The sequence below is a fragment of the Ochotona curzoniae genome, unplaced genomic scaffold, assembly GCF_017591425.1.
Source record: "Ochotona curzoniae isolate NIBS_2020 unplaced genomic scaffold, NIBS_Ocur_1.0 contig_1482, whole genome shotgun sequence".
NCBI classification, from domain to species: Eukaryota; Metazoa; Chordata; class Mammalia; order Lagomorpha; family Ochotonidae; genus Ochotona; species Ochotona curzoniae.
In genome coordinates this window covers 2,824,463-2,839,722 of record NW_024465100.1, presented here as the reverse complement: position 1 = coordinate 2,839,722, position 15,260 = coordinate 2,824,463, and the positions used below count along the sequence as shown (strand labels likewise).

General features: G+C 40.0%; 1 protein-coding gene across 1 annotated transcript in view; it reads right to left on the bottom strand.

Moving 5' to 3' along the window:
• Positions 1-2,283: 2,283 nt before the first annotated feature.
• The window catches only part of PDE6H (phosphodiesterase 6H), a 31,235-nt gene continuing 18,258 nt past the window's right edge, over positions 2,284-15,260 (bottom strand). The window contains exons 2-4 of the mRNA XM_040967444.1: positions 6,114-6,290; positions 5,081-5,121; positions 2,284-3,282 (exon numbers count right to left, since the gene is read on the bottom strand). Of these exons, the coding sequence (XP_040823378.1) occupies positions 3,206-3,282; positions 5,081-5,121; positions 6,114-6,250 (255 nt within the window). The 5' untranslated portion in view covers positions 6,251-6,290 and the 3' untranslated portion in view covers positions 2,284-3,205. The remainder of the gene's footprint in view (positions 3,283-5,080; positions 5,122-6,113; positions 6,291-15,260) is intronic.

Genomic DNA, 15,260 nt, shown 5'->3' with positions numbered 1-15,260 from the left:
GATGCATCAGTGTTCTATCGTTTATCACGGGTCTCAAACATATTTGGACTACAAAATTCATCTGGAAGATTTATTGAATTAATATAATCCAATATTTGCGTTGCTTCCTTTTCTCTTTCTGATTACTGCTTTCCTTGTCTGTGTCTCGCCTTTTCCACCATGATTCAGACATACTGAAGTAATATGAATTTAAGAGAATTGGAAAAAAATGAGAATGCATAATTCGTTCCTTGGTGAGTGCCAGCTAATTTTGAAGGTTTTTTTTTTTCCTGCCACCATTTCATTTGGTCTGATCTTTATAAAAAGATATTGCAGCCTTCATTTAAAAAAAAAAGCTACTTATTTATTTGAAAGATCAAATTAGGAGACAAAAAGAGTGGGAGAGAGAATCTTTCATCCACTGGTTCACTTTCCAAAAGACTATAACCATTGGGGTTGAGCCAGGCTGAACCCAGGATCTGGGTACTTCACTTGGGTCTCGGCTGTGGGTGCAGGAGACCATCTTCCTCTTCCTTCCCAGGTACAATCACAGAGAGCTGGATCACAAGTGAAGCGCTGAGACACGAATCATCTCACATGTGGGATGCCAGCATCGTCGGCGGTGGTTTAACTCTCCGTGCCACAGATCATCCTCTGTAGCTTTCACCGAATCAAAGGAGCTATTTCATATGACAGTATATTTAAAAAATAATAAATAGGGGTCAAACATTAAATTAATGGTTTATTTTCAGTTCATCTTCAAATGGTGTGCTAGCACAGCAACATAAAAATGATTAATATGTGATAATATATGTAGACTTACAAATTATCAAAATTTTAGAATAATCAAGAACTCATTAAATCAGCTAGGCATGCAATTAACCTAGAAAAAAAACGGATAGCTTTTCTGTATAAAAACAAGAACCAATTACGGAGTACTGTTATATTTCATGGAAATTAGTTAACAAGATATATTAAGTCCTAAATCAGCTATACCCAAAAGCACTACAAGGGGTGGAAGCAAAGCTTACCTTATTCCATGCAAATGTTCATACCTTTATATTGTTTATCTTGTGCAGGTAAAACCTTTCCATAGCCAAGCACTCTGAGAGAATTTAAATTGGGCTCGGAATGGGAACAAATTCAGAACTGGCTGCATGGATTTCAGTGTTGGCTCCCAAGTGGTGAAGTACTTGCTCATTACAGAAGGTGGCAGTGCTATCCAGAATTGGACTGCATCTTTGAATCTGGAAGACTCAAAACAGAAGCCCCACCCTTCAGGGAAAGAGTGCGTTCATGATTGAAATTATTTCCATGTCTAACTTGCTTTTATGATTCTATGCTGAATGGGGCCTGGATGGGGCCTGAATGGACATCTTAGTCTCTACGGTAAGCATCTGCACTGTCTTTGGAGATTCTGGAGTGAGGCCAAAGTTCAGGGTGCTTTTACCAAGAGCTCCTCAACAATGATTATTAGGAGGAAAGTGTTCTCAAATATTTGCTGGAAATTGTCATTTTATCCTCAAGGCTAAACAGTAACAGCCCCTTCCATAGGTCCTCATACTGCATGAATTCTGGATCCTTCTCCATCCTGGCCACTGGATGTGTTCCTTTGGGTGTGTTCTATTCTGTTAAGGTAATGCTTCCTGTTCAGGGAAGCCTTTGCAAGTAAATCCAAATGCATCCCAGAGACTCACCCATGTGGAGAAGAACCTGGACCACTTGACGGAAGAGTGGCCTGGGATGGATAAGTGGAGAGGCATCAGTTGTTAAATGCAGCGGCTGATCTAAAACAGGGCAGGGCCTGCTTGGGCAAGAGGGGAAACAGGTGCCTGGGTGGAGGCAGGAACTCCCGCTGAAAGGTTAGCACACATGGCCGCCACGCCTGGTTGCATGCTGCTTCCGCCTGAATTTATATCTGACTCTTGTACTTCCAGTGCTCTGGCCAGAAGGTCATTTGGTCAATTGTGCAAAAACAGTTAGCACAGAAGATACAGTAAAATAAATTCTCTCACAAGATGAACTCTTCTAATTTCCATGGGGTTCGTAGACTCCAAGGACCTCAAAGCCACAGAATTTATGACTTATAAAAGACTCAAGATTTGGTGATCTAATTCAGGTAAGCTTAAGGGCAAGCTTTTATGCTCAAAATAATGGAGAAATGTATTAATTGGGCCAAGATTATAATCTCTTTCCTTTCTAGTCTCCTGCTCTTCTAGTTAACTTACACCATTCTTTTTGCCACAAAGTACAAAGCTGCAATGAAGACGTTCAGACTGTTAGAAATAAGGCATCTGATTCAGATAGAGGAAGTACATGAATTGAAAACAGCTGTGTGCACGTTACATTTGACACAACTTCAGAGAAGCAAAGCATCATTTTATTGAGAAGTTGCAACTCACATTAGTCTCAATCTTATCGCACGAGAGTCCTTTCAATTTGTAGCTTAAAAGTGATTGGGGGGGAGGGGGGAATTTTCATAAATCCAGTCAATGTACAAATAACCGGTGACTCTCAGCTTAATCCAGGAGTAGAATAATTTCATTGAAAGGGAAACTCCCTGAGTCTGAAAAGGATCTGAAAAGAAGGCTCACATTGTTAACGTTTTAAGGTTCAATCTAAATCTACCCGCTAAGAACTGTACAATGTAAAGCTGGAAGATGCTTCAGGATAACCTAGCTCAACAAAACTTAGAAAGTGTATGATCTACAACTTTACAAATCAAAATTAGAACACAAATTTCTATATGGCTCTGACTTCCTTATCTTACTGGTCTCTAACCATCACATATTTGCATCTGGCATTTAATACAACTGCACTGTAAGATTAGAAGCAGACATCTCTCCTTTATCAATTAAGAAGGGGAAGGGAGTGACAAGAATATTATCTCGAATGTTTCCCATGAATTCTTACGAATGTTTAGCAAAAAGGTTTAAAGGATTCACACACACACACACACATACACACACACAGAGAAAACACTGATGAGTTCTAAACAACTGATAGGGGAAAATGTTACGTCTTAGGTGCCCTAATAAAAGCAGATTTTGATGGACTATTCCGAGCTGTCCTAAACTGCAAACCATAGAGAAGTCACATATGGGAAATGATCATGTGAGCCCAAGAAACTTCTACCCAATCTTCCCAATACTGAATTCCAGGATCAATAGGACAAAAGTAGTCGAAGCTACAGCAGACGCAGTTAAGCAGTGGAACCTGTTGTGGCTCAGATAATCCCGAACTGAGCGAGCTCATGCAACTCCAGGTGGCTGAATGCCTCCCAGGGACAAATCACCGTGATGTCTGTGAGGGACAGAGAGCAAGAGACAGAAGAACACGTAAGCAGACCAGCAGACCTGCCTCATCTCACAAGGACACCCTCAGGCAGACGTTCCTGGCTCCTCTTCCTTGGTCTCATGACTGGGGCATTCATTATCAGTTGCTTCATTATTGACCCCAGGCACCTGTGGTCTTCATTCCACCTCCTCTTTGGGTGGTTAGTCATAGTTTTTGACTGGGCTCTCCTTTGGGATACAGCTCACTGACCACAGAGTCTCCCCAAAATATGACCACTAAGCATAAAACGGAAGTGGAATTCTAGTCTGGCCCAAGACTTAAATGAGAACTAGGAGTGCTTTGGGTTCCCCTGGTCTGGGAATCTGTGATCTTTCCCCTCCCTTCATGTTCAGATGAGTTCATCATGTTTCTCAGACTTTTTATACACTTCAAAATACTCATATCTAATTGCAGGTGGAGGAGATATCTCTAGGTATCACCAAATCCAACCCTTGTTTTAATTATTAACACATTAATCCCCAAGTTACAGAGAAGCTATTTGACACCCAGAGTGATTAAACCACTGACGAAAGCCACAGAGTTTTGAGATAGGACAGAACCAGGTCAACGTCATCAAATCCTCCCTCAATACTTGTTTAAACCTCTTTACATCATTCCAAAGACACTGGCAAAGGCAAGCCTATCTTCCAGAGAGTGGTGCAAATAAGCTGTACAAAGAGGCTTGAAAACTTACTTGAGCTCCAAGGGATCACATTCAACTTGAAAAAGCAAATTCACTGAAACCACCCGGTAAAGATGTTGATTACTATGAATGTAACAGATGAACTGAAACTAACTATATGGCATTTTGGAAAACACAAAACTGTAGAGGCAATTGAAATAAAAAAAAAAATTCAGTGGTTGGGGCAGGGGAGAACTTAAGTTCAGGAGGCAGTGAAATTATTCTGTACAATTCTGTAATGGTGCATAAACCACAATTCGATTGCATTATACATTTTTAAAACTCTTGGTTATACATACAAAGAATAAACTTTAATGCAAACTATGAATTTAGTTAATATAATAATATATCAATGTTACATATTAATATATAATATTATATATTTAAAAAATAACAAATATTCTACTTTAGCGTTGCCAAGGCATTATTAATAAAAGAAATTGTATGCAAAGAGAGGAAGACAACAGGAACTTTATCTTCTGCTTAATTTTTCTGTAAATCTAAAACTATCTGAAGAAATAAAATGGATTTTTTAAATAGAAAAAAGTAGTATACAGTTACTGCACTCCTTATCCAAGAAATGAAAGCATCTAGCCTACGAAAAGAAGTTATATTGCGTGCGCACAGTAGAGGCCTCTAGTCTGAGCCTGAACATGTCTACAAAGAGGAAATCAGTGAGGATGTGGTTTGTCTGGGAGGAGGGAAATGTTTTTCGGCCCCACTCTTATTTCCAATACCTCACTCTGCGGCCTCAGGTTGTCACTTGATTCCTCTAAGTCTCAGAGTTCTCCTCTGAAAAGTAAAATTGAGCTAGACAAGCTATGAGAGCCTTACTGCCATAACATCTTACAGATCACCGCCAGCTGTTCTCTAGGCAGGTTCAGTACACGTCGGGACACATCCTGATTTCTTTCAGAGCTCTTCCCCTGGGTACCCAGGTACTTCATTAGGCATATAAACCAAACCCCCACTTTCTATGTTTTCAAAGGATCTGCTGCCTTCGGTATTTCTTGTGGCTGTCACAGTCCCCATGCAAAAAGACAAAAACTCCAAAGTTCTCACTTAAATCTGCGAGTGGCTCACCTGTTCCCAGACCCTCCATGCCTGGAATGTCATCTCCAAACCTATGGGGGAAAAAGAAAAGAAGAAGGAAGAAAGTGAATTGAGATCAGAGCAAAGATTCTGGAGTCCCTGAGAGTTTCTTGGTTCAAAGAAGAAAAGGTTTAAATGTAAGTATTAGGGAAGTTCCCTTTATTTGAAATGAAGGAGAACATTAAAAGTGTCACTTAGGCAATTTTTATCATGGTTTACCAGACAAATACTCTTCTCTTGTAGAAATCTAGCTGGAGACTATTGAGAACCAGAAAAAAATAGCAATGGAACTTTATAGTCAACCTTTACTTTGTAAAATATAAATTGAAATGAGAAGCTTGATAAGAAAGGGATAAAAGTAATTAGTTTGTCCATCTTAACCATTTTGCCACTTGTTCAAAAGTATTAACTAAGCAGCTGCCGTGTGTCATGTACTGGATGAGGCATAGAGGGTTAACTGCAAAAAAAAAAAAAAATCTCAGAAGAATACTAATTTTAGGGAACAGATCTAAACAAATAAGTGTAATATAAAAAAATGCAAGTTAGAATGCAAGCATGAAAGAAAGTCAGCAGTGGCTCCAAAAAAATTAAAATGTGAGCTGTGTGTTGAAAAATGATTAGGATTTTGATAAGGAGAGGAAGAGAAACCTGAAGAATTGAAAAATATAAGATTCAAAGTGATAAAAAATAAACTATGATCTGGAAAAAGTTAGTAATTCAGTTTACCAGATAAAGGATAGACAGAGTATATTGACAAGAAGTCTCTCTCTCACACACACACACACACACGACGATGACCAACACCAAGGCCATTGTTGCCACATGAAACTAAGCGACAGACCTGAAACTGAGACGGAAAAGACAACCAGGTCAAATATGATTTGGCAAACACTGAGCTAGCCTGGAAGGAAGTCAGTGGGGGTAGAAATATTCGTGAAATTGCTCACTATGGTGAGCTTTACTCTCTCAAAGCCAAGGCCGTCTTGTGGTAAAGAAATAATGCCGTTTTCCCCCTTGGCCTTACCCTTTTACACCTTTCTTAGGAGGTTTGCTCTTGAACTGGCGAGTCTGCCTCTGCTTGAACTTGGGAGGGCCTTTGCGTGGCGTGGTGGGCCCCTGGCTGGAAGCTGGAGGAGCCAAGGCTGTGTTGTTGTCACTCATTTTGAGGTCCTTGGGTGGCTGACGTTCCCCTGCCCGACTCCTAGGACAGCGAGAAAAGAGTTCCATGGGGTAATTAGCATAGTCACCTGCGTAGCTGAATGATCCGGTGGTCCAGGGTTACAACACTTAAGAATAGCTTCAATACCTCCTAATACATATCCTCACGTGCAAATGGAGAACCTCATGCAGGACGATAAAGTCCTAAGTTTGTCCTGTATCTCCATTTCTCTGCCATTCATTTTTCAGAAGTCTTTCGCAATTTCTCTTATCCAAATCATGACCCTGTGTAGTATAGTGTCCCCTAAATGTATGGCTACTGAATGTACATTGTGATTCTCCAAACACAACCCCTCCAACACACACACACATTTTAAAGTAAATGTACTAAGCATTAATATTTTTTCTTTTCTCCCTTTCTTTGATACCAGTTGGGAAAGAAAATTTTGGAAAGATTTGGAGAGCTTCCCAATAGCCTTAAACACTAACCGTGATGCAACCCCTTCCATAATCTCATGCCCAAGGACTCTGATTGCACCAACATGGCATTATGCTAATATTCTTCGAGTCAGTCCTCATACTCACTGAGCTCAAACTCAGCTGGGTTTTCCTTCCTTCTTTCCTTCCTTCGTTCCTTCCTTCCTTCCTTCTTTCCTTCCTTCCTTCCCCCTTATCCTCACTCTCACATTAGTTTCTCAGTTTCTGGGTGCCTGGGCTGAGTTTTCAAGCACATGTGGGAACAAACAGTAATATTTCCTCTGTGGTCATTCAGTTCCCCCAGGACCCTCCTTTCCCAGAAAACTGTTTGCTGTGAAGCCACAAAAGGGGAGGTCCCATTTCAGCAATGACCTTGCAATAACCAACTTCCCCTGGTCCTTGGCATTACCAGGAGGTTTGGGTGTCTTTCCTTTATGTTCCTGCCCATGTTCCTCTCCAGCCCCAGTTCAGACCCTCTGACCCAGCAGGTTCTTTCTATTATTCCTTGTTTTACAGTCAGATTAACCTTTCAATGCCCATCCATTATATCCTGCCCATACTCACCGAAAGCTGAGAAAAGCAGAGCTGAATGTTGTCTATAAGCTGTGCAGCTGCCTTCTTCGCACAACGAAGAAGGATCTTTGCATCCTGATTTATCCCTCTGCAATCCCCTCATGCTCCTTAATCTCACCGTCATAATCTTAGAGCAGAGAAGTTGAAGGAGATGGGGGGGGCGGTGAGACTGGGACAGCCTAGTTTTCCAATAATTGGATCCTCTTACAAAAGGGACATAGGCTCCCCACTGTCAGTAAATAAGCACTGAATTCAGAAACCCATACAAAACGTTGAGATCCAAGGGCCAAGTCGTAGTGTGTGATTTCATGTCTGTTGTCCCTTGGCATTCCCATCTTTAATTCTTGCTAGCCCTCACTCCTTCCCTTTCCCTGACACACAGCTACTCATGCAATCTCTCAGTGATATAGTTGCCTTGGAACTCTAGAGAACAGAAGTGGAATGCTGATTGTGTGGGAGCAGTGATACAGAGAAACACGTAATATCGCTTTCTAATCAATATTACGTGTATTTTCTTAGAGAGAAGGAACCTCAAAGGCAGATGATATTTGGCAGAGCGAGGGTCCAAGTGACAACTAGGAATTTAAAAGTGATGACATTTATTTGAGAATGGATGGCTTTATTTTCTGTACCCAAAGGTTCCAGGGTGCAGAATCTAGGCTAAAATCCAACTGAGACATTTTGGCTCCATCTTCTAATTGCATTGAACCCCTAGTATTAATTTGCATATCACTCGAGGTGATTTTAAATAGATCTTAGTACACATGCCAATGTCATTAAGTTCTGATGACAAATTTATCAGAGAAAATAACTGACTTATTCCAGGCTGTGAAGAAAGTGGAGCTAGGAGCAGGGGCTGAGCCTGGGGACAGTTACATATTTGACTATATTTCTACTAATGCAGATCTACGTTTGTCTAAAGCAGACATAGACAAAGACCCATGATTTCTGATAACTTTCATGCCTTGCCAGTGAAATACTGTGTGCCTTTTCCATGGTGTCACTCATTACAGAATAGCAATCCAGCTAGGAAGCAGGCACGTCAATTTATCCTTATTTGGCAGGGAAAGATTCTTAACCTGAAGCTTCAAGCAGATTACACAAGCAGCTAAACAGCTTAAGACTTGTTTATGTGCTTTCTTGTGGCCTTTAACAAAACTAGAGCAGTTCTGAAGGGAGCAAATACCTTGCAAAGCCAGAAACGTGCTTGGCTTCCAGATGGCCCCTAAAACACTCTCCTCTTTGACTTCACGTTCACATCTTCTCAGTGTTCCCCTACACAGCCATGTGCATGTTTTGGCACTCACTTGTCAAAACTTAATTCTCCCTTTTCTTGGTGAAATGCTACAGTTCCTAAGGGCAATTTCTGAAAAGTTCTAACTTGAGACAATGTTCTAGAATGCTGTTACTGGAAGAGCTAGGGGAATCATCACCACCTGCTCATTTGTTGAAATTACAGGACTTTGAGCCTGGTATGATGGCTCAGTGGTTTAATCCTCACTTTCCAAGCACCATGATTCCATATGGGTGCCAGTTCATGCCACAGCTGCTCCACTTCCCATCCAGCTCCCTGCTTATGGCTTGGGAAAGCAGCAGAGGATATCCCAAAGCCTTAGAACCCTGTTCCTACCAGGTAGATCCAGAATAAGCTCCTGGCTGCTGGCCTCAGATCAGCTCAGCTTCAGCTGATGGAAGATCTTCCATTCTGAGTCTTCATTTTGTAAATGTGATCTGCCTTTCCGATAAAAAATAAGTATTTAAAAAAAGAAAAAGAAAGAAAATGCAGGATCTCAAGCTTTGCTCAAGACTCATTGAATAAAAATTTGCACTTTAACCAGACCCATGAAATTGTTTTTTGCATCTTAATGCTTAAGTGCTATTCTAGATCATAAGCAGGCTACATTGTGGAAAGATTACTATTTCTCTGAGAATGTTTCACCATATGGAAAACAAATGACTTAAGAGTGCCAGGGGTCTTAACTTATTCTATCCCAACTCCAGAACTAGAAGAAACATAGACTTTTATCTCTCAACAAAAAATTTTCTCAGTTTTAAATTAAGAGCCAGATTACAATCATTCTAAAGCATCTTTTTCAAGTTATATAGTTGTAATGTCTCCTTACTTTCCATTTCTTACTCCTCATTCTTATGACTGTTTGGAGAGAGATTTTTGACACAACACTCTTCCTCCAGTGTTGACAATAATTGCACTGAAAATCTTTGTACTTATGAGCGTGAATTGTATAGTAACTGTGTAATAGATATTGCCATATCCAGATGTGAAGATACAATGCAGTGTGTATCTCCACTTCCAAATTAAAAATGGACTCCCAATGAAACTGTTAAATGCATCTTGACAATAGGATGCTGGACTTTCTGCCACTGTATATGCCTACAATGTCAGGATACACTTAAACAGCAGAATGATGGACTTATGACTGTTTATGAAGGGGTATAGTATTGTATAATATAGGGAGAGCCAGTAGGGAAAAGAATTTAGAGAGGGGGAGGGAGAAATTCCAGAGCCTATGGAACTGTATTATAAAATAATAATAAATTAAAAAGATACGCCAAAAAAGAAATGGGACAGCTGAGCCTCAAACTGGGGCTCACATGAGGTGCCACCTCTACAGGTGGCAGATTACCTTGCTGTGCACAGGCCTGCCTCCACCACCGCCAATTTTTAATTTTGGAGAAAGATATAGAGAATAAATTCACCACTATAAAAAATGACTGGAAAGATTCAAGCAAGAAAGACCAAACAAATAAATAAACAATCAAACAAAAAACCTTACATCAAAACCACACTATTCCAGTTATTCAAATCAAAACGAGAAAAAAAAGTCCCAATTTAGCAAAAACTGAATATGGAATCCTCACTTTCATCTTGGCCCGACTATAATTATGCAAATCTCTCCTCTTCCATCTGGTTAACATTAGAGAATACAATACCTGGGAGCCTGAAGTTTTATTTCCAAATAGCAATATTGAGGTGTCCCTCCTCTTCCCTGCCAAGAGAGGGATCAGAAAAACCAAAGAGGAAAGTATAAATTTTCATCTCTATTCAACAAGAATAGGAAATTTAAAGGCAAACAAAATGAAGATTTTTTTAGAACTTGAAAATTTAATACCCAAACTGTTAAAAATGGATGGGCTGACCTGTAGAATGGAGAGAACAGAATGAGTAAATGCAAACAGGCTATGATATATTTGTATCACAAATACTGCATAGCCATGAAAGTATCCACACAACTATGATGAATTTCAAACAAATCTCAAGAATATATATTTATTCCATCTGTATAACATTCTTGAAATTTGACAGCAATTACAAAGCAGGTGAGCACACTGGTGGCTGCCAGGTTTAGAGGTGGACGTGGAAGGACACGAATGCAGCCATACAACAGTAGAATAAAAAAGGCTTTTGATAACAATACAGTTCTGAATCTTGATTGCATTGGTATTTATAAGACGTTTTATGGACTTAACTACACACACATGCACACACAAACACACACACACACACACAAGTGTGTAAGCTCTGTCACAGTACTTTTAACTCTAAGTAAGCTCTGTCAACTGACCAATTTCTCTTTTTTGGGTTGATACTGTAAAGAATTGAGAAACATGTTGACATTGGGAGAGAGTGGGCAAAGAAGAAAGCTTTCTGTATATTTCCTTTCAACTTCTTGTGAGCCTATTGTTGTTTTGAAATAATTATTTATGTAAGATATTTATCCATTTTATGCTAAAAACATGAATGAGCCCTAAGGAGTTGAAAGTCAAGAAATGAAATGATTAATGGTATGCTTCTCGCTGTGATTGCCACAAGAGGAATAGTGTTAGAGAAGTTACCAAACCTACGCGGAGGCTGCTGCACAAGTGAGGAAGAAGCTCAGTGATAGTAGGACCAGGGCTTTAGCGCAGGAGGAGAGAAGTATTCATCAGATTTGACATAGAAAGTAGAGCTAGAAAGATTTCCCTACGCGTGCCTAACTTCCCTTTATACCCGCTCTGTATGATCTCACGCATTCATATGGTTTAAATCAATGTTTATCCAACTTCACTGTTTACCAGGCAGCTTTTAGAAAAAGCATATATCATGGTTCTGACAACAGAGATTCTGAAATAGCAGGCTTAGAGTTGGCCTTGAGACTTCATATTTCTAGCAAGTTCTTAGATGGTATTTATCTGCCAATGCACAGACTATGCTTTGGGTAACCTGGCTCAAAGCCTTGGGACCCTGCTCCTGCGTGGGAGACCTGCAGGAAGCTCCCGGCTCCTGGCTTCAGATATGCTCGGCTCTGGTCATTGTGGACATTTGGGGAGTGGATCAGAGCATGGAAGATCTTTCTGTCTCTCTTTCCCTCCTTAAATCTGATCTGCCTTTCCAATAATAATAATAAATACATTTTTACAAAAGTATCATCTATAGCATGGTCAGGTATGAATCATTAGTCTAGGATTGAATGCCAGACTTGTATGTCTTCTCTATCAGAAATTACTTCCTAGAACTGACCTTTTTTCCAAATTCAACATTTGTAAACTGATGTCATTATTTCCCCCAATCCATCTGTTCCCTCTTTCCTATTCTCTAGCTCAGGGGGTGGTGCCACTAACGACACAGTCATTCTAACAAGAAATCCACAGGTCATTTGCTGTTCCTCATTTTTCGTCATTCTCACCCCGTGTCTACTATCATTCCCCACATCATGACACTCTCACCAAAGATTTCCCAAACCTAACCAATTCTGTCTCCCTGTATTTTACTTAGTCTAGGTGAGGCTGAAAGTGTTTCCTAATTGATTTTGTACACATAAAATTTATCCATACTTACTTACCATAATAAATTATGGAAAAGATGGAACTGGATATGTCCTTCCTTTACTTTCAGTAATTTTCAATGCAAATGGGATCAAAAGTGAGTTCCTTTTTAATGTTACCCTGGGTCCTTCATCAAGCACCCTCTTCACTTTTAAGCAATGTGCACGTCACATTCCTGTAAACTTGGAGCGTGCCCATATACCACCTTGCGCATGCCACAACATTTTAGCCTGCCATACTATTGCTCACGCTTCCCCACCTCTCATGGTTTCTCTCTCACTCCCACCCTGCCCACTGCGACTACCCAATAACCCACTGTCTCTTGAGATTGAGCACTGTACTCACTTTTTCCAGGAAGCTTTCCTGATAATCTTACTGGTGCTTTCACAATACACTGGGAATATTTTCTCTTCCTATGTTTATAAGAAGTTTTAACTCTGTTTCCACCTTCCCTCTTTTACATTCTAGAAACTTAAGGTCTTCAGTAGTGTCATGTCTAAATCTGCACTTGTGCAAAGATCATAGCATGTAACCAGAAGTTTATACATGTCTGTTGAATTTAATACTAAACTCTTATCCAAGCCTATGAAATAGAGCAAAATATGCTCCAATATATGCTGTATACATGAGAATATGAAGAAGAAAGGAAAAAGGAGAAGGTGATATCAGAGTATTTCAAATACGTTTTGAAATAGCAGAGTATTGCAAAAGGCTATGGCAAGTCAGTATTGTGACACAGTAAGTTAACCTGCAATCTGCACCACTGAAACCCAATATCGACACCAGTTCAAGTCGGTGATGCTCCATTTCTGATCCAGTCACCTGCAAAATAAGCCTGGCAAAGTGACAGAAGATGGGTTGCGGCCTTTGGTCCCTGCATCCATTGCCAAGGCCATAATTAAGTTTCAGGCTCCTGGGTTTAGTCTGGCATAGCCCCAGCCATTATGGTCATTTAGTGCTTGAACTGACCAATAGAAAATTTCTATCACTATCTTTTCCTTTCTTCCAGCAACTCTATCTTTCAACTAGATAATAAATGTTAACAAACAAACAAAGGTTTGTGGCGAAAATATGGACTTAAAAACATGAGCTCATTTCAGGTAAAAACATTTTTGAAATCCATGTAAGGTGTTATCATGACTAAATATACATTTATAATAAATACTTATCTCCATGTACTTTTTGAAGATGCTCATACATGCACAGATCTCAAAAAAATTTGTACCAAGATAGGCCAACATTTTAATTTCATTTTTCTATAAAATTTTTGGAGATACCTCCATATGTGACCTTATTGTGAGAACTCAGGTGAAAACGGACTCTAATCAACCCTTCTAATATTTAACCTGCAATTTAAAAAAACAAAATACAACATGAAAATAATTATGATGTTGACATTTTTCAGCCTGAAGCACTTATTAAGCATATTCCTTGCTGAGTTCTTTATTCAACGTTTTCTCCAATCCATCCAGCAAGGTTGAATGCTAAAGTCACCTTGTCTGGAAGAGAGAATTCTAAGAACTAAGACCACAGGTCCACGAATACACTGCCTGCACCAGGGTGCGTTTCTGAGCAGCAGGTCTCTCACCCACCCAAGGCCACTGTGAATCCAGTGTGGATACATTTCAGAATGGATAGCATTCAGGGAAGAACACCTTCTTTGAGCATGGACTGTCTATTTGTAGCCTCTACAAAATATGTCTATGCAAAAAAGGGAAGTCTCAACAATCGGCTGTCACTTGTTCCTTTTTCCAGCTATTGCCAAAGATTTACTTAGAATTTGCCATTCACTTTCCCTCTCTCTCTCTCTGCTCTCTCTCTCTCTAACTTTCCAGAGATCATCCATCTACTGGTTCACCCTACAAATGGCCACAACAGCCAGGGCAGGGCCAGGCCAAAACCAGGAGCTTCTTGCAAGTCTCCCATGTGAGTGCAAGGGCCCAGACACATTAGCAGAGAGCTGAATCAGAAGTAGAGCAGCTGGAACTGGAACCAGTGCCCACAGGGGGCTGCTGGCACAGTACACAGAGACTTAATACACTGCCATTGTACCAGCCTCACTTCTATTTTTTTTTTTAAGATTTATTTACTTTTATTGGAAAGTTAGATTTACAGAGAGAGAAAAGACAGAGAGAAAGATCCTCCATCCACTGGTTCACTCCCAAAGAAACCTCAACAGCCAGAGCTGAGTCAATCCAAATCCAGGAGACTCTTCCGGGTCTCCCATGCAGGTGCAGGGTCCCAAGGCTTTGGGCCGTCCTCTACTGCCTTCCCAAGACACAGGCAGGGAGCTGGATGGGAAGTGAAGAAGCCAGGACACGAACCAGCGCCCACGTGGGATGCTGGCACATGCGAGGTGAGGACTTTTGTTGCCAGGCTACCACACCAGGCCCCTCACTTAAATCTATAATAATGGCAAAGAAAAGCAAGGAAATATTTCAGAGGTTTAACTCCAAGAAGTCTATGGGAAAGGGAATTAAAGATAAGTTATTTTGGTGCAAAAAATTTCAAAATCCATGCTGAGTTGTTCTTTTCGTAATTTGCATTTTCCACATACTTTCATGCATCAGTACAGTGCAAATATCATCTATTAGTACAAATAATGACTTCTTATTGGCAACAGCAATACAGAATAAAATTTATAGAGTAAATGTGATTTGGGCATTAAAAATTCTTAGTTTCCTCAAAAGGTTTAAATATGGCCCTTGTAACTTGTTCCCATTTAAGTCACATCATATGCCATTTCCTCAAATGTGATACAAAAATCAATTTTAGCTCCAATTCTGAGAGAACTGTAAGTTAATGAAATTTTACTTTATTTTGCAATCCACATTTCTAAGCACGTTAGCTTTTTGTTTCTCTTTCATTTGAAAGAAAAAAAAAACCCAAACACTAACAAACAACATGGGTTGTTTGTGGCACAATAAAGAACTTCATCTTGAAATTATAACCAACAAAACTCAAAAGAAAAAAAAAATCTGTTTTGAGGACAAATTCCTAAATTTAGGAGCAAGTATATGCAGTTCACACTCATTTTCACGTCACATTCTCTGCCAGCAAACTTTCAACATATCTGGCTGATAAAGAAGCTGGCGGGAGCCCAGCAGGCACAGAAGTCAGTGATACAAAATAGAACCCA